This window comes from Tamandua tetradactyla, chromosome 15 (assembly GCF_023851605.1).
Source record: "Tamandua tetradactyla isolate mTamTet1 chromosome 15, mTamTet1.pri, whole genome shotgun sequence".
NCBI lineage: Eukaryota > Metazoa > Chordata > Mammalia > Pilosa > Myrmecophagidae > Tamandua > Tamandua tetradactyla.
Genome location: NC_135341.1, coordinates 41,042,497 through 41,062,302, shown reverse-complemented (window position 1 = coordinate 41,062,302; position 19,806 = coordinate 41,042,497). Strand labels below are relative to the sequence as shown.

The window sequence follows — 19,806 nt, the reverse complement described above, 5'->3', positions numbered from 1 at the left end:
GGTCCCATCCTCAGTCTTCCCCATTTCAGTAATGCCACCAGCAGCCACCCAGTAAGTAGGTCAAGAACTTGCCTTCTCTTCATCATCCATCCAAGTCTGTCAACAAGTTTGGATAACTCTTCCTCCAAAATATAACTCCAACCTGCCTATTTCTCTTCATGTCCATTTCCAAGCCCATGTTGCTATCATCTCCAACATGTTCTAATAAAAGTAGCACCTGGAGTGATTTTCCAGCTTTCAGTTTTATATATGTCCCTCTCCAATCCATTTTCCACAGCAACCAGTGATCTTTGAAGTGTAAATAAGACCATATCTGGCCCCACATTATAGCCCTCAGGGATTGTTCATAGCTTTTAGAAGCAAATCTACTTTCCTTGTTGTGGTCTATGAGACGTTACATGATTGGGCCCCTGCCCACTCCTCCAAGCTTCCCTTCAATCACTGTCTTCCCCATTCCTACCACAGGCCTCCTTTCTGTTCGTTCCTACCTCTGGGCCTTTGAACTTGCTGTTGCCTCTGCTTCATAGAACCTTCCAGGAATTCCAATGACTAGTTCATTCTCTCCTTCAAATTTCAGTTCACAAAGCGCCTTATTGATCACTCAGTTAAAGTGTTGCCTCTCTTTATAGTCACATTGGACTATTTATTTTCTTTTCAGAAATGATCACAGTCGGTAATCGTCTCATTTATTTGATACCTATTCTTTTGTTTCCCCTTCCAGGTTGCATCATAAAGGCCAGAAACTGACTCTGTCTGACCAGTTCCATACTGTCCCCAGCACCTACCCTTGGAATTGGCTTTAAGTATACGAGTTAGATGACCGTGAAAAGGCTGATACTACGCAAGCAGGCAATAGTTAGAGGGAAAAATGATTCACTTATAAGCGACTGGTCAAGAATTTCATATTTGTAGCTGGTCTTTTTGCCTTACAAAGGACAGTACAGGTCTATTTTTTTTTCTTGCCCTGACATAGAGCAGACAATCATGGGTAAGCTAGTCAGTTCTCTGTTCCAGCTTTTCTACTTATAAAATGGGAACAGCCATAAATTTGCTTTTCCATATAAAGTAACTTATACAAGAAAATCTAATGCAATAGTTTAAATACTCATTCCCCTTAGGTGGGGTTCTGAGGTGACATTCAGACTTATTGTGGTTTCACATGGCTCCCACCAAAGAGAGATGTTGACAGATAGACAGACTGCTCGAGATACTCTTTGAAGGATTGCAGAGATTCTGCAGCAGTTCATGGGAGCTCATATTCTGTCTTAATCCAGCAAATTGAAATTTTTTCTTTTTCTAATTTTCTTATAGAAGCAAACCCTTGTCGGTGTATCCCTGTTGGATCTTTTACTGTGGTAGTTCTCATATACCGCATGGTGTGGTTTCACTAGTGAACATGGAGAATGGTGATAGAAAAAAGAGACTAGATGGATTTTTCCCCTTTATTATTTCCTATTTTTTTCAAAATTAGCTTGTGTGCTTACCGAATAAGAGGCAAACTTGTGTTGAGAGTGGACTTACAACTGTAACCAATAAATGACCAAAAACTATAGATATACTTGCATAGAATTTTATTTGTGATAACAGTTGTTTAAAAAACAAATATTTCTCTACTTAATTTCTTAGTGCTAAGTCAATGATCATAAGTGTCCAGTATAAATACAAAGCTTTCTAGAGTCCCACTCTGGCCATAATGTAATGGTTACTGTCAGCTTTATAGGGATGAAAAGCCCTTTTTTCTCTTCATTTTATTGAAAGGAGAGAAAATAACTGTCAAAATGGCCACTTTGGCACCATACCTAGAAGATAATCAACAAAGAATTATTGGGACAGGACATAGTATTGATTCAACATGATTAACCCATAAAGGTTCCATTTTTAATGAAGTTCATCATTAATAACCAGAATAAAGCTGAACTGAAAGTTGAGATATTTACTTCTGGAGCACATTATTCTATAATGGTGGCATTTCATTTATCTGACTTTAGTGAGCAAAGATTATTCTGTAGACATGCTTTTTCCATTCAGTTGGAAATGCTAAAAAGAAAAAAAGTCATTTTTAATGTAAATAAATTCCTTCGTTCCACACAGTTTTCTTTTTTCTCAAATAGGGCACTGATTCTCAACGTTTGTTAGGACATTGGAATTACGTAGGCAGTTGTAAAAAAAAATACTGAGGCCTGGGTTTTCCTCCCAGAGAAAATCTGATGGAATGGTTCTGGGGCAGAGTTTTATGTTCTTCCAGGTGGTTCTATTGGGCAGCCAAGGTGGAGAACCACTGAATTGACTAACTCAATAAAGTAAGGGCTTAGGACAACAAACATCTTTTCACTCATAGGCCACCTGGTATTCAGGGCTTAAACACATAGACCAATGACTGAGCTGTTGTAAGACAGTGACCATGGCTGGTTGTTGAAAGAAGGGACAGATCCCTAAAGATTCAGGAACAGACTCTCTGCTGTGTATTTGCCATTGAGTGCACCCCTCTTCAAGCCTGATGTCTGAGGGTTTCTTGACACTAAAGAATCATCTGATGAGAAATGAGAGGACTGAATATTTGTGATAAGTAGATGCTGGTTCATGCATTTAAAAGGCAAGTTTTATAACTGGACACCAACTGAAGCGGGAAGTGTTGATAAGATGGCAGCCCAAGACATCAGAAGACCTTTCTAAAGCTGTTTTGCTATGAAGAAATTTATAACATGAAAAAGAATGAACAAAACAGAAACAAAATAGACATCTCTGGCTCAACATCCCAAATGAGTGTTTAAGTATCCTCAAAGATATCTGTACAAATGTACCCAGAGAAACTTTCCTGCATTCCATGATCTCAAGGAAGCACAGACTTACAGCAGGGAGGGATCCTGTCGCTAGGGGGAACCTACTTTATGGCAATAAAAAAAGGAGACACATTTGCATGGGAACTAATGGTATATCATAAATATGGAATGTGTTCAGTTACAGGATGCTCTGTTTGAATTATATACATTTTAGAAAACTCTTATATACAGATAAATAATTAAAAATTGATGTATGGTGATGTTTGTGGTCTTCCCTGTGAAGAATTGGTCATTATGTCCAAACATAACATTAAGTCTATGGGAAAGTCAGATTCACTGTCCTCCTCATAGTGGCTTCTGGCCCCTTTGCAGAACTGAGATACGGTGGGGCAGGGCCTCGCTGTACAGACTCCTCACATAACCACACCAGCGGTGGTTTGGGGTCGCAAGCTATATTTGGGATAACTTTTATAGAGAGGGCTGGCCCTGACTCCAGATTAAAAAAGGTGACTCCTTCTGGGGGCCTCAAAAGCTTGCTCTCTTTATGGCCAGCCAATCCTATTAGCATTTAAAGGGTAGGAGACAAGGAGCACTGAAATTGCATATTCACTATGAATGAAAAAAGAAAGCTCATTTTACACCAATGACATTCACATTTGTCATCTCAGACACTTAAAAACTCCTTGGATTGTTCCAAAAATGAGTGCTCTCTACTATTTTGGGGTCTCTTTAGAAAAAAAAAAATTGCTTAAATTTGATTCCATAAAAATTATAGTCAAATTTCAACTCACAGTGGCCATAATTGTAGAGCTCTTCTAGAATCAGATATGCAGTCATCTTCAAGCATGGTCTTGAAAAAGCTGCCTCCCCAGATGGCCGAAAGGGAGCAGAGCGCCACCTTGGGAGGGCAGGAAAAACCGCTGCATGCCAGCTGTGCAGGGCTCTCTCGAGGGAGTCTTCTTCCTTCAGACCTTCCCATTTCTTCTTTAAAAGACTCAGGAAGCTGATGGACTGCGTACTTCTGGCTTACATATTTTAAAAAGCAGCTGAGAAGGCACCACCTGCGAAGAGTAGCTGTCAAGTTGTGAGCAGTGGGTGCGGTCTCTGGGAAGCCTGCTTCTCAGGCCACCGGGGTGGAGTCTCCCCTCTGGAGGCTGCGCATGACAAACATGCCCAGGGCCACCAGGGGAATGCACATGGTGGAGGAGGCCACGAGCAGCCCGATGATGGCCAGGGCATATGTGGGGTAATCCTTGGTCACAAGCTGGCCCTGAAAGGAGACACTGCGTGTCAGTAGGGAGCACAGAATGAACAAGGAACCTCCCCAAGCCACATCTTCTAAGAGGTCTCAGGCCCTGCAGCATGGTGGAGAAGTCGTATGGCTACCCCCTCTGCAATTCACTAGCAATCACGCTGGGTAAGCTAACACTCATCTTTTTTCTTTTCTACAAACTAGGAATAATAGTACCTACTTTATCCAGTGTGCTTAAAGTTATTGTTTGGACCTGCCCTTAAATGGTAACCACAGTGAATAACCAAGAGCCTTCCATGTGAAGCACTACTTAGGGCCCAAAATGAATGTTCCTCCCTTTAACCCCATACTGTCCGATAGAACTTCCTGTGGTAATGGAAATTTTCCATATCTGCACTGTCCATATGGTGGCCACTATTGACCTGTGGCTAGTGAGCACTTGAAATGTGGCCAGAGTGACTGAAGAACTGAATTCAAGTTCTTTTTTTTTACATAGGCAGGCACCAGGAAATGGACCCAGGTCTCCAAGTATGGCAGACAAGAACTTTGCCACTGAGCCACCATTGCCCACCCTTAAGTTCATTTAATTTAGAGTAACTGAAATTTAAAGGCACATGTGGCTAGTGGCTACTGTATTGGATGGCACAGCTCTAGTCTCCAAAGAAGTCTTGATGGACTGTCTTTTGGATTTAGTTGGTGGAATGGTGTTTCCCTAAATGCAAAGACTTTGTTAAGATGAGAAACCTAAATAAGGGAAAAAAGCCAATGAATGCTGATCTCGCCAAATCCCTTTTCCTGAAGGACTCTTACGACAGCCATGTCGAGGGGAGGAGGTGTTTGCTATAAACCAAACCACACAAAAGTGTGGTTTGTAAACCGAAATACCATACACATTGTGGTATGGGAACCAGCCAACAAACTTTGTATTTGTTGTCTGATACTCTTTTTGTTCTGTCTTAAGTACAGAAGTCAAGAGGTAGTATTTAGAAACTTACTCAGCAACGTGATGAGTAATCTATTGTCTGTTGAATCTAATAATGATTTTAAAAGTTGGCATTTGTATTTCATTTCTCAAATGGCTTTTTTATTGCTCCTCTCTCATGAAAGTGTCAGCCTGGGCTACGGGCTGATTCTTCCGCACAGATGGTCTGAGCCCTGCTCCACACCAACTCTCCCAGCCAAACCCTGGAGGGGCTTTTCAGCCTCTCCTGTTCTTTGCCAGTGACATGCTTGCCTGGAGCCCTGTAAGCTAGTGGGTTGCTTCATTAGCAGCCCTCTCTGCACAAGCACACTACCTACAACCTATAGGAAAAGAAATGCACATTGGCTGGTGGATAGGACTTCCCTCAAAAATTAAATGTCCTCAATGAAAATATCTGCGTGAGCACAGTCAGGGCGGATCCTTAGAGGAAATCACCCACTCAGATGCCCTGCATATTAAAATGTTGAAACGCTGCCCATCTGGTTGGTGATCAGCTGCTGCCCCCTTCCCCCTGACACCCTGGTGAGCCCACTCTGCCCCCCTCACTGCCGGGCCAGCTCAGAGCCCCCCAGGATCCAGCAACTCCGGGTTGACATGAGCCCAGCAGAGCCCTGTCAGGGGTCGGGGTAGCCATGCCCTCCAGGCTTGCTTGGCCTTCCAAGGGGGCTAAGGTTCAGCAGTGGCTGAGGAAAGCACCTAGTGCAGGAGGCAGAATGCCTTAGCACGGAGGCTTTTTCTCAGCTTCTGGGAAAAAAGTCCACTGTGAAGCTTTGACAAGGAATCTTACTCTCTCTTCACGGTAGCGCACATTTAAATACTCCAAGCCTTGCTTTGTGTCCTGGGTGAAGTATTTTTAAAGACCTCAGTGATGTTTCCATGTTGTGACAAAGAACCTACCCATATCACTGAAATGAAATATTTCCTTGGTCTCAGAAAATAAAGGCCTGTGCTGAGAAGTGACCTCGGGGGCCCACCCTGCAGAGTCCGGGGAGTTGGTTACCTGGGAGGCGTCCCAGGCTTGGTACTGCAGGGTCCCGGTGAGGATGTAGTCACTCAGGTAGAAGACAAAGAGGCTGATGATCAGTAGTGGGCTTACTCCAGCCCACATCACCTTCCAGTACCAGTGCAGGCTGCGGCCAGTCATGGCCTTCAAGTCCCTTTCAAATCTGTTTGAAAACGGGAGAGAAAGTCTCCATTTTCCAGGCTGCCCATCCCTGTTAGCTTTGGAAGATTCTGTCCTGGTCACTGATGTTTGTATAAGACCACTGGGCCCCCTCCGTGGCACCTCCTGGAGACAGGTCTGTTGGGGCACAGAGAGGGGAGAAGGGCCAAGGCCACCACAGAGGGGCAGCAAAGCAACCCCTCACAGGGAAGGGAACCTCAGAAGACATCTACCTAGTGTCTGGCAAAAGCTGCTTGGCGTAGACCAGAGCGGCAGCTTCCAGGAAGAGAGCACAGCAGGACCTCTGTCAAGAGTCCTCAAGGATGGGATGCCACAGGTGGTTTCGCCCCACCCCTCTCCCTCCCTGCTGCCTTTGCTATCAGTCGCACCACTCCCCACTGGAAACGTCCCCAGAGAATTTCTTTTGTCTCTTGAAACCAGAGCATGTTTTCTGGGCAAAGGGAAAGCCAGACCTTGGACTGACAGGACTTTGGTCACGTCCTGTTGGAGCAGGCCTGGAGAGGAGCAAGAGCAGTGCTTTCCAACCCCAGGAGCCCACAGACCACCTGCATGACTTCGGTCATGTCTGCAGACCACCCCGCTGCTTACTATTTTTTCTTTCAACTGAATGTTTAAACTAAATATAAGAATGGCATCATTTTATTTTGGACTTGATAGGCTAATAAGTGTTTTTCTAATACACATACAAGTAAATATGAGAGGTATCTCCAGCACTTTAGGAAATGCTGGTCTGCCCCAGTCCCCATTTTACAGGGTCAGGGACCGAGGCCCAGGGCTGTGATGTGACCTGCTCAAGACACCTGGCTACCCAGGGACACACCAGGCCTGGAACCTGAACCTGTCTTCTGCCTCCAGTCCAGTCCAGGGCCTTTAATGCCATTCCCCATGGCAGGAAAGGCAGCTATGGCAGGAGGGGCTGGAGTGCAGCGGGAGTGTGGCTGTCACCAGTTGCCACCACAGTCCCCTGCTTCACTTGTACCTGCTTCCTATCCAGAGTATCCACACAAGACTTGGTTTAGAGATCACTGCTACCAACCTAGCCTGCCTCTAGGGTTTAGGCCAGGAATACCCATGTACATACTGTGAACGCCTGGAATTCTCAAAACTACACAGGTCAAAAAGTGTCGGAGGCTTTCTTGTCCCTTCACCCTCACTTTCCATGTCTAACTTTTCCTGCATAGAAAAAGGGAAAGAGCTGGCTGCAGGGAAAAGGGGGCAGGACTCTGTCACCAGGCGGCCACTAGATGGCGCTGGCCCCTAAGCCAGCGGAAGGATTTGCAGTCCCAGACCGGCTCCCCCACCACACAGCTTACAGAATTTTCAGGGCTAGTCTTGTTTTTCTTTTCCCCATCACTGACCACCACTTGGAGGAAATTGTGTTCCCTGTCCCCAGCAGCCTTCAGTGGGCCCTAGGCTTTGTTCCTCCCTGTCCCAACCTCTCTTTACCCAAAACACCGACCCCACAGAAGAGCAATCCCTTTCTCTTTCTAGATTGGCATTACCTGGAACATTCCCAGTTTTAGCAGTGAAATCCCACGTCCTGGGAAACCCCTCAGTCCCAGCACATGGGGACAATTAGTCACCCTAATACTTAAGAGTCCTGAAGATGTTTATTGGCAAGGGGCGGGGGGGGGGTGGATTTTAAAATTAAAAAAATGATTTAAAAGCCATTTCTTTATCAGAAGTTTTAGAAGTGCTGCAAATCACAACCCTCTTTTTGAGATTCACAACACTCTTCAAGGCTCTGAGAAGTCCTACAGGAAAGAAAACGATTTGGCTTTGTTTAATTTGTTGTATCCTCAAACTATTTGATTGTGGAAATCCTTCAGCAATGGGGTACAGTGGGAAACAGTGGTCAGGGGTTGCCACCTTATAGAGTGCCCACAGCTAGCCTGCCAGCCTCTTCCCCAACCGGTTTTGGGGAACAGCAAAGACTGGGGAAGTGGGAGGAGCAAACAACTTGGCACAGCCCTTCTAATCCAGGTTTCCACTGGGGCAGCACTCCTTGAAGTACAGACTGGACAGACTGTTGAAATGCAGGCTCTGATCTGAAGAGTCTGCATTTCTAACAAGGTCCCTGGCGATGCCCATTTCACTGGTCTGGGAAACACGCTTGGAACAGCAAGGCTTTCCCAGACCAGTCGTTCTCAGGGTGTGGGCCATGGACCGGCAGGATCAGCATCACCTGGAAACTTGTTAGAACTGCAAATCCTTGGTCGCTGCCTCAGGTCTGCTGAGCCAAAAACACTGTGGGTAAGGCCCAGCAATCAGTTGTTAAACAAGCCCCCCGGGTGGTTCTGATGTACGCTCAAGTAGCAAAGCGGCTCAGGACCAGTGGTTCTCAGCCTCAGCTGCACAGTCCCCCAGCTGGTGAGATTTAAAACATTCCAATGCTACAGATACTGACTACATTTTGAATTTGTCAAATTTCTAGGGCGTCAGTTTATCAACTAGACTATGGTCAGGGTTCCTGAAAAACACTGATGGTGGCCAGTGAACAGAGTATCATCTCATGCCTAGAGGCATGATTCCCTGTCCTGGGAGCCCCTGGGGTCACCGGCAAACATTGCATAATAAAATGTAAAAACGAAGAGAGGGCAGTGGCTGAAGGCAAAGTGAGGGTGGAAGTGAGAGGGAGAATTAGGTGAAATCTGGGGCTAGAAAGAAACCTTCAGAAACAATGCCAAGCTTTAAAGGGAAAAGTGTGAACTGCACATTGAGAGGGTTTCCCTGTGGGTGCGGCCCGGGTGGGTTGGCCTCCCCACGTGGTTTATGGTGCATCTGTGGCCTCACCTCCTCAGCCCGTACACGTAGCACACGGCAATGGTCTCCACTAGGACGATGAGCAGCAGTGACAGCGTGGCCGCGTAGTCGTTGAATATGTCAAACCAGTAGTTTCCAGCCTCCATGGTGAATATCATGCCAACGGCGCAGTTGATGAGACACACCAGACCTGTGGGCCACGAGACCACCTGCTCACCCACCTGAGATGCCACTGCTGGGCCCTGGGGTAGACACCTGAGGGTGGGAAGCCCCTCAGCCCCAACCTGCTCATCTAGCTTTCTGTGGGGCAACAGGAGCTGCTGGCTCTAAGGAGGGTAGACTGGTTGATTGGTTCATCCATATGGGTTGGAAGAACAGTCAAGGTTTTGCTTCTCTGAATGTCTAAGTGGGGTACACGTGGATAGGGAAGGAGATTTCTGGGGTGCAGGAAATGTTCTGCATCTTGACCTATTGGTTACTTGAGCAGATTCAGGTATAAAATTCATTGAGCTATGCACTTGGGCAATATGCATTTTGTAATTGCTGTAACCCCCATTAAAACAAAAACAAAAGCAAGTTCTCTCCTAGCTTGGAGGGCTCTGAGTGTCAGGTTAGGGAGTTTGGCCTTTTCCCAAGGTTGGGGCAGCTACCAATTGCCCATGATATGGAGAACTAAGTGCAGGATAAACCACCCCCACCCTAGTCCCCAGATTGCCGGAGACGAGAAGACCCTGGCAGGATTGCCATGAGGGTGTCACACTCCTCTGTGGTCACCTCAACAAGCCCAGGGCTCCTGAGGAGGCTTGTCCATTATTCCATGCCCCATCCCATCCCTCCCAACCTCTTCTACTGGCCGGTCCACTGACCTGAGATAGCCTCCTTGGGCAGGTAACGGGAGATGACCTTGCTGTCAGTCAGAGGGGTGAGGATGGCCGCCGTGTTCCCCAGCATGCTCCCGATGCCCAGCATCAGGAGCATGAAGAAGTACAGCACCGACCACAGCTGGGACACCTCCATGTTCTTAATGGCCTCAGTGTAGACGATGAAAGCAAGGCCAGTCCCCTGGACCGCCTGCCCATGGCGAGAAGGCATTGGTTACACACTCAAGGGACTTACATACCCTCCAAATATGAGGAGAACTTTCAGTCAACATGGAACACTGAGTTCTCCTCTGCTTCCTCAATTTATATAAATTCTGGGTAAAATATAGTAAGACACTGTTTGGGTAACTCAGCTTCCAATGTCTGGCTGATTAGGGTTTCTGAAGTCTTGATGGCTGGGAGCTGAGATGGGATGGTGGGACTGGAGTGGCAGGAACCAGAACGATGGGGGGGCTGGCCTGGCCAGCAAGCAACCAGATGGGGCAGGGTTGCTCAGTGGTCATATACCTAGAGTATGCCCTTGGGGGTATTTCAAACTGTGGAATAGTGCAGGTTGGGGAAACTGATCCTGGAATTCCTGCTTAAAGATGAATCCCTTATGGGGGTTGAAAGGTGTCATGGCTTGGGGATACCCCTGGCTTCCAGCAGAAGGAGAAGCAGACCCACTGTGGGGGAAGCCTTCCCTAATTTAGGCATGCAGGGCTCCCAGAGATTACCTTCGAGCAGTGAGCTCACAAAGATTTACAAGCCACTGTTCTTGAAGAGTGAGCAGATATAAAGAATAACCTATTTAGAATACCACCCCTGCCCGCCCAGGGAGGCAAATGTTGGTTTGTCAGACACAATATAGGGAAGCTCAATGGCACACTGTGGGGGATAGTGGATGCTAACCTAGGTTCAGATGATAAAGGGATGTATTACCTGCAGAGAGTTTAAAACACTTATAAAATTTATTAAAATTTGATCTGCTTTTTATTATCATGAGCCAGCAATTCTAAGCAATATCAGTGGCAAAATCCAAATTCGAATAAAAATTACTAAAAGGATTTTTTCCCCAGTAGATCTTGTCAAAATGATCCTAAAATTCATGTGAAAACATAATGCCCTAACATAGCAAAAATAATTCTTTAAAATATAAATAAGGGTAATTTTAGTAGCAAAATTTGAAAAAAATCCCAATGTCTATTAGAAAGGGTAAATAAATTGCGACATATTTGTGTGATAGAATAAAATGCAGCACTTAAAATGAATGAATGAAATTCTATTTGTTTTATTTTGGACAGATCTCAAAAATAAAATGTTGAATGAGGAAAGTAACCCCGAGGATCTCTTATTTCCAATAAAAAATGCCTACAAAGCAGTAATATGTGTTAAGGATACCTGTATGCATAGTAGAAATGTAAAAATGGAGGTTCTTGCCTCTGGTGAATTAGTTAGTAGTCTGGGGCTTTTAAAAAGGGAATTTCAGCTTTTTCCTTGAAATCTTCTTTACGTTTGTGTAAAACAGTATAAACCCCAAATGATGAAATGTTTATACTTGCTCATTCTGGGTGGTAAATATATAGGAGTTTATTTTCCATACTTTCCTGTAATTTGTAAACTTAGGAAAGGCAAATGGAAGAAAGGACATAGAGAACCCGAAGGAACTTTCTGTAACAAGGATTCCATGCAGTACCTAAAGATAGTGGTGCTCAAGGTTCTCTTCTCTTCCAAAGTCAGCAGGGAAAATAATCCAGAGTCTTCTTAATTTTCAAGGAATGCAACTATCCCCAAGTCACACTTTCTCATTGGCAGTCCCAAAGGTACCACTGAAGCTCGTGGCCTCTTGTGTTTTCACAGGAGATAAGCAAGCCCACCAGCTGCCAGCTACCTTACCGTGTCTAGCTCAGACTCCAAGCTGCAGTTCTGAATCTGTGGAAACACCTCGCTGTATTTGCCTGGGTAGGCAGACGACAGGTAGCCCTTCACCTGCTCCAGATTGCTGACTGTCAAAAAGCCATCTTCAAGGTCAAAAGAATTGGTCAGCAGCAGAATCACCCTGGGGGGTGGGGGCAGACTATCAGATTGAACTTTACTGAGTGTAAAGACTGCCATGGCCAAACTCAGAGGCTCCAGGTGCTGAGTCAGGGCGGCCCATTCCCAACTCCTTTTCTGACCAGGTGAGGCCACTTTAGACCCCTCTCCTTTCCACAGAGGGAATTCATTGATCAGTGAGCCTTTTAAAGGGCAGGGCGATCTTGAATGACTTTGAAGGGCCTCAGATATGGTCAGTGATAACAGCAGGACCCAAACACACACACAACTAGGTTATTTTCGTATCTGGACCAGCCTTGTCCAATAGGATGTTCTGCGGTGATGGAAGAAATGTCCTGTGTTATTCAGTATGGAAGCTGCGAGCTATGTATGGTGATTGAGCGCTTGAGATGTGATATGACTGAGAAAGTGAACATTTTATCTAATTTAAGCTTATAAATAGCTACTTGTGACTGCCATATTGGATGGCCTAACTTCCAGACGATTCTTGTGTGGGTGTGTAATATATATACACACACACATACATGTATATATAGGTATGTTCAATTTTTAAGATTCTTTTTGTGGAGTAAAACAGGCTCTTTGATGTTCACAAGGTTATTTCTGAGTTGCAAAAATTTCACCCCTCACCCCCACATTTTTTTAGTACTTCCCATATTCCCCCATTCAATCTTGGCTACAGAAAACATGGGGATCTTTTTTCTTGCATCTGTAGTGGAATGTTTCTTGGGTCTTTCGGTAAAGGACTGCAGAAAGTAAATTCTATAATCAATCACTTATAATGTCTCAGCTACAGAGCTCTTGGTTACTTCTGAGAAGGGAGGAGATGGAGCAGAAGGAACTAAAGTTTGTTAGATGCCTTATTCTGCTAAGTGCTTTGAACATGTTAACCCAACCCTCATCCCTGTATGGCACACGTGACTTGCCCAAGGGGCCTCAGGAGAGGCCGTGTGTGTGTGTGTGTGTGTGTGTGTGTGTGAGAGAGAGAGAGAGAGAGAGAGAGAGAGAGAGAGAGAGAGAGAGAGCGCGAGTGAGTGAGAGAGTGTGTGATTTGAACCCTGGATTGAGGACTCCAAGTTTGGTGCTCTTTGCACCCCATGCCTAGACTCTCTGGCATCCACCTCTTCCCACTCACCCCTTTGGCTCTGAGCTTTGGGGACCCACTTCCCTACTTAAGGCCTACCGTTCAGAGGGATACCCAGGCTTACTTGTTTAAGCAATTTTCATAGTTGAAGGTGGCCTTGAAGCCATAGACGGAAAAGGTGACTATACTGGCAAATATGGAGGTGAAGCTGTTCATAAGGGACACGATGATGGCGTGCTGCTGGCAGTTGGTGGAAGGCTCGTTGTAGCTGGCAAAGGCGATCAGGCTGCCGAACCCCAGGCCAAGCGAGAAGAAGATCTGAGTGGCTGCGTTGATCCAGGCCTTGGGGTTGGCCAGCTGCTCCATCTGGAGGGCCAGGGCGGGACAGGGCGCATGAGGCTTGGGCAAACTCTCAGACCAGAAAAGGAAGGGAGGCCCAGAGAGGGTAAGGAACATGCCTGTGTCACACAGGCGGTCAGAGGCAGGCTTGGGCCTGGGCTTTGTCCATTTCCCAGCAGATGAAACACTCAGGCATTCCTCTGTTCTATCCCCATGGCACCTCACACATAGGAGGTGCCCAGTTGAAGACTGTAGGGTAAAATCATTCAAAACTGTATTAAGCCCCTGATCCGTGCTCAGGTCCTGTGAGGCTCTGGGCATCCAGAGTTGGAGGTGATTTAGCTGGCAGTGGAGGGTCTAGTTTTGGATTTGAATCCCCTCCCTGACCTCAGGGAGCATTTGGAAATGTGGTGCTGGGGCAGGGAGGGGATTTTTTTGGATGCTACATTTTGTTCCCAGGAGCTAGATTTGCTAAAAGAAGTACGTGTGCTGCCCTATAGCACCCCCCACTGAGGTACACTGACCAGGCACCTGGAGAATGGATGGGGGGTGAGGGAGCCTGGAAGACCCTCCTGGAGTGTGGATTTGCCCCTGAAGGACAGGGGATTGCCATGGAAGCATGTGAGGAGGGGGTGAGATGAGTGGAGTGATGTTTATGGTCTGGAAGATGGATTTGGGGTAAGACTCGGGGCAGGGAGGCCAGACAGGAGGCTAGAGCAGCAACTGATGGGGGTGGGGGTTAGAAATGGGAAGGAAGGGTGGACTTAAGGCCCCAGAAAGAACAGGGCTTGGATACGGCCTGGCTGAGGAAGTGATCCAGCGCCCGTAAGTAATCCACACCCCTTACCCCAACCTGGCGGGTTTGCCCAGCCTTTCCTGCCCCCTTTCTGCCCGCCCTTGGGCTCCCTTCTCTCCAGCCGGTACCTTAGGAGTGAACATGTACGCCAGGCCATTGGTGGCTCCATGCAGCGTGAGGCCCCGGACCAGGTAGATGATAAGCACAGAGTAGGGCAGCACCGCAGTGAAATACACCACCTGGGGCCGGCAGAGGGCAGAGTCAGCCTCTGGAGACATGGAGACCACAGGGCCCCCTTCTGCCCAGGACAGTCCCCCTATGCTCAGAAAACACCTCAGTGTCTCTGGAAATGGCATCAATTCCTGGTCAGACCCTGATTCTGAGTTCGGACTGGGGGACACAGGGTGGTAGGGTGTGGTTGCCCACATATCCATAACCACCAGGAAATCTCTTATTTGGTAGAGAAGAGAGAACCAAGGATGGGTCCCTCTGCCCTCCACCCTCCCTTTATTCCAAATAGGAGTTGAGGCAGCTCACAGAATACGTGTGTGAGGGTCCATCCAGTTTTCAGAAGTGAGCCAGATTCAGCTCTGAGCTTCCTAGTGGCCTAAGCAAAGTAGGAACCACAAACCACTAACAAGATATATATTGTCTCTAAAAGAAAAAATGTTGAGTTTGGAGGAAGGACAGCTTTTCCTAGGACTGGGGCCTAAGAGAAGATGGGCCATGAGCATGCATAAAAGAAAAGCAGTGACTTGTAGTGAAGGGAAAAATGTCCCTATAACGCAGTGGGAAATTCAATGATCTGTTTGTTTTTTCTACTTGACAACCCTCCCAGAAGGCTTCACTTCTATGGCTATAAAACTGCACATAAATAGAAATTTTTAAATTAAATTCTCTTTTCCTACTGATAACACATCATACATTCAATAATGTTTTGTCTTAGGATTGCATGGTAACTTTGGCAGTTATCTCTCATATTATGAACAATTCTAACTTTAACAAAACCTTTATACAGAGATCTTAAAGTACATGTATTCAATTACCCATCTAGAACTGGAAATTTTTCTGAAAAGAGACACATATGCATATCAGAGCCTCTTCTGTAAAGCAAAGAACTGTTTTGCAAGATTGTATTTTTTGCATATGTAGGTAATTCCCTTAGAAGTCTGGGTCCTCCTGTGAGAAACACAGTTGCTGACCCATTTCCTGATGGGCCTGGGTTGCCCTAGGGCCTCCATGCCCCTGAGGCAGGGTGCCAGCTTCCCATGAATTTCCTAAGACAACTGCAATGGCGCTCCATGCCCCCTCACCTTGGGAATGGCAGGGAGATGAGGTGTGTCTTTTACTACTGATTCTTAGTTGGGATCGCTGTAACGTGGGAAGAGTGAATCAACCCAAGGTCTCAAGAAAATAAACCAAGTGCAAGATGGAAATGAGTAAGTAGAAAGAGAGGGCATATGGCCAAGGAGCTGAAGGAACCCAAGGTGCAGGTGCAGATGTCACCTAAGATCTTTCAGATCATGTTCATAATACTCTGGCAAAGATGAACTACAAAAACAGTTTTATGAGCATAAACACATTGGCCAAGCTTCACAGGGGGACGGAGTGAGCTATCGGGCTCGGAGCTTTTCCAGGGAACAGCACCTCTGTTCTCCAGCCCCTAACCAGGGCCATGGGGGGTGCACCTTGGGGGCTAAACCGGGGGCCATTACAGAGTCTTGGAAACCAAAAGATCAGGCCTGACAGCTCTGCAGGGTCACTGAAAACAGGTTAGAGCAAAGGCTCTCAAACTCTGCTTCACATTATAATTACCCGGGGAGCTTTTAAAAATCCCAGTGCTCAGGTGGCATCCCAGACTGATTAGATCAGAAGCTCTGGGGGTTAGTAGGACTGAGGCATCAGTAGTCGTAAAGCTCCTCAGGAGACACTAATGCGCAGCTACGTTCGAGAACCAGTGGCAGGGGTGTCTCAGGATGGTAAAGGGAAAACTCGCTGTCTAGTTCCTTGGTGCCCTTTGGGCTACATGGACTTGGGGGCTGGCCTGGTACAGAAATGCTCAATGTCTTAGGCAGAGGGAAAGTCTTCATTTCAACATTTGGAGTTGTAACTTCAACTGCTCCTGGACACCTTCTTAGTCACCTAGAGGGTGACTTGTGCCAGCAACACCGTCTGTGCTCTCCACCCCAGCACAGCTGCTGCTCCTCAAAGCAGAAGGCGACCTCCTGGCATTGGCCAAAGCTGGAGCAGAGGCCACTGCTTCCATGCCTGCCCCCCAGGAGCCCCAAGCCCCCACTGCTTTGTCATCCCACCTTGCCAGTTGACTCAGTGCCCCTCAGGATGCACAGGTACACCACAAGCCAGGCCAGGAGGAGGCACAGCGCTGGCTCCCACTGCACGCCCCCGTTCTCCTGGATGGACGGTGAGATGTTGAGGGTTTTCCTGTACCAGAAGTACTGCGTGGAGGAGGCCTTCTCACATTCCTCGTCATAGCCCGTGCGGTTCCCGTTCAGCGGGCAGAAAGACCATGGCAGGGGATCCTTTGGTATTGAAACAAGCATTATTCAGAGAGGTGAGGGTTGAGATCAAAGGTTGGGGAAGACGGGAGATGGTCCTGGTCAGAGTCTTCTTGGAGGGAAGGGCACTGGTTCCCAAGGGGCAGGGAGCTAGAGTAGACAGCAGAGAGAGCACTGGAGAATTTGTCAGGAGGTGCAGAACGAATGTGGAACAGAGACTACACACACATACACACACACACACACACACGCACACTGCACCTCCACAGATGTGTCTGTTGAGGTCTCCTGAACTGTGTCTGTTGAGGTCTCCTGAACTGTTGTCACATATGGCCTGGCTAGTGGCCATAAGCAAGTTGGCACCAGCCAGGCCATACGTGACAACAGAACTCTGGCTTGTAACCTCTGCAGCAACCAGCCCGGGACAGCCAGGATGTGGTCACTGACTGACAACTTCCCTGATTTTTACCTCTGCTTCAAACTCAGGACCAACTGGAGAAAGCCAAATATGCGCCCCCTCCAAGCCAATCAGATAGAATGCCCACTTCTAGATAGCCCACCTCTGGCTTCTCCAGGCCCAGAGCCCCCAAACAGGGCACACCTGAAGTCTTCCCCTTTTTTTTTTCCGCCATTAAGCTCTCCCACTCCTCTGCCTGCCTTTGAGTTCATCCCCCAATCAAGTGCTGGTTGCTGACTCACTGGCAAGTTCTGCATAAATAGGCTCTCATGTGGGCGGTCTCTACTTCCACAAATCCCATTCATAGGCCTGAGATGTTGTGAGTCTCTGCTCCTGCCCACTGGTGGAGATCAACACTCCCCACCATGGACACTGGGTTTGGAAGCCAGAGGGAGATGAGGTTCGCTCCATGCAGCTATCTCGTCACCAAGAGAAGAAAGCCTGTGAGCAGACAACCTGTACTAGTGACTCCTTTTCTGTGCCAGTCAAGCCAGACCCAAAGCAGTGAGACTTGCTAAAGCAGAGATAGAAAGATTCTTTTACGTGAGCCCGTTTGAACCAGGTTCTCTGCCACTCGTGAACAAAACAGCCTAAATGGTGCAGGTACTATTTAGCACCCATGGCCAAGTGCTAAATAGAGGTATGAGCTGGGGGAGGGAATTAGTTCTGGCTGGGGGTAACTCAGATTTCATTTGACCAAAAACACTCCACTGAAAGAAGAAAGACCGGGGCACAGGGGAAGCCATTGATCGCTAAACACCCTTGGTTCCTGAAAATCCACCAGTCCCTGAACACCAACCTTCCCAAACCTTATATTAAGACCAGTTCTGCCTTATATAAGGTTCAGCTCTGGAAGGCTCTACTTCACAGGCAAACGGGCAAACGGGAAGTTCACCTTTTTGTTTTTTGCATCAGATATCGAGTACAATTTATTATTAGTTCAAAAGCTCACAGTCCTTTCAATGGTTCATGGTTAATTATGAATTCCGACTTGTGAGTAACAGACACACTGATGCGGCTGTGAGATTATCAAATTCAATCTTTTCAACTCTTGCTGTTGTATTTTTTGTTTGTTTTTTAAGAGCATTTCCTTCAAATTTTATACTTTATATTTGATATTTATATTTACCTTATACTTTATATTTACAAATTTTATATTTATATTTATTTTCCATTAAAGAGAAAAGGATAAAATAGTGTAAAACAAAAGAATAAAGCCTATCGATAAAGCTCAAGAGAAAAGATAAAGGGATATTTTCCCTATTCAGGGCTAAGACAGGAGCAACCTCCTCAACAAAAATGTCACCCAAACAAGGAATTAATCCGACAAAAACAAAACAAAAAAAGCAGTTAAGGAACCCCTTCTCTACCATCAGGAAGCATTCCACAGCAATAAGCTTATAGGTTACAACAGACATAAACGGTTAAAGAAGGGGAGAAAGGCTTAAAATACCATCAAATTAAACCGTTCCGTGAGACAAAGCCTTGCCAAAAAAGGTGGAGAGGGGTAAAAATGAGTAAATCCAGCATCAGTGCTCAGTTTAAATCCCGTATTGGTGACATACCTATCATGAGGACAACTGAGGGGGAAAAAAGTTTAGCTGTGCCATGCAGGAGAGATTTATTACTCTACTTGCCTTTGATAACCTGATTACATCTAGTTGTTTAACGGTTTAGTGTTAACTATTTTCATAAGAATTTTTTTTCTTAAATTCAGTAAGATGTACAGAAGTCAAGGAGGCAGTAAAAAAAATACTGCTTCCAACAGAGAGCGGTGAAAGGTCAAATAAGGGGCCACAGCAAAGAACCAGCAGCTACTGCCTTCCCTCTGGGTTTGGGGTTCTCTGGCTGGCCGGCCTCCCTGCGGGGCTGAGGGTGTGTGTTGTAGCCCAGCCTCGGCGGCACTGAAATCCAGGTTTCTATCCTGAATGTCCTGATAGGTTTTCTTGGCACCTCAAGGAAGGGATCGTCTACGTTCTCTCCCGATTTTTGCACTTGCTTCAAGGAACAGTAAACCATTTTCTTCAGCAAACCGTTTGGCTTCTTCATATGTAACACCTCTCTGTGCCTCCAAATCTGCTTTCTTTCCTATGAGAATTACTACAGCGTTTGGATCAGTAGGATTCCTTGCCTCAGTCAACCGGCTGCTTAAGCGGTTATACGTCCTTCTCCTGGCGAGTTCAGACACCGTAAGGGCTCGCGCAGCATCTCTGTCGTAACTTCGTGCGACAGCCGTAAAGCGCTCCTGTCCTGCAGCATCCCAGACCTGCTTCGGGATGTTTTTTTGGCCACTAGCGTCAGTGACGCTTGTACCAAATTCAACACCAATTGTGTGAGCACAATCAGCCATCAATTTTTTTTCTATAAATTGATGAAGCAAGCGAGATTTTCCTACCCCCATGTCCTCCGTAATAATACATGTAAAGATGTAAGAGTGGTTGTATGCTGCAGTTGCCGTGGTGGCACTGCGGGTTTGCTGGGGGCCAGGCAGCTTTCTGGGGAGGAGAGTGGGTGGCAGGATGAGGAAGAGGGGTGCAGAAGCAGCTAGAGGGAAGGCCCCGGTGGGTGGGCAACCTGCATGAAAGCATGCAGAGCAGTGGTGGCAGCGACAGCTCCGCAGCTCCTCTGGTGCTCCCCTGGGCAGGTCCAGGGTGGTGGCACTCCTTCTGTTTTTAGTTTTTAATCTGTGTTTGAACCCCCAAAATGCCAAAACACAGGCATGAATTTTGCAGTGAATTT

The 19,806-nt window shown here is 46.7% G+C and overlaps 1 protein-coding gene across 2 annotated transcripts in view; it reads right to left on the bottom strand.

Annotated features, from left to right (window-relative positions):
- Positions 1-1,564: 1,564 nt before the first annotated feature.
- SLC6A20 (solute carrier family 6 member 20) overlaps positions 1,565-19,806 on the bottom strand; it is a 43,384-nt gene continuing 25,142 nt past the window's right edge. The window contains exons 1-9 of one of the 2 annotated variants that reach the window (XM_077129566.1): positions 19,021-19,309; positions 16,407-16,634; positions 14,223-14,333; positions 13,084-13,325; positions 11,717-11,879; positions 9,827-10,031; positions 8,991-9,150; positions 6,015-6,180; positions 1,565-4,050 (exon numbers count right to left, since the gene is read on the bottom strand). In XM_077129566.1, coding sequence (XP_076985681.1) covers positions 3,901-4,050; positions 6,015-6,180; positions 8,991-9,150; positions 9,827-10,031; positions 11,717-11,879; positions 13,084-13,325; positions 14,223-14,333; positions 16,407-16,634; positions 19,021-19,116 — 1,521 coding nt within the window. In that variant the 5' untranslated portion in view covers positions 19,117-19,309 and the 3' untranslated portion in view covers positions 1,565-3,900. Of the gene's footprint in view, positions 4,051-6,014; positions 6,181-8,990; positions 9,151-9,826; positions 10,032-11,716; positions 11,880-13,083; positions 13,326-14,222; positions 14,334-16,406; positions 16,635-19,020; positions 19,310-19,806 lie in introns of those variants that run through there. The other variant, XM_077129567.1, reaches the window with a different exon arrangement.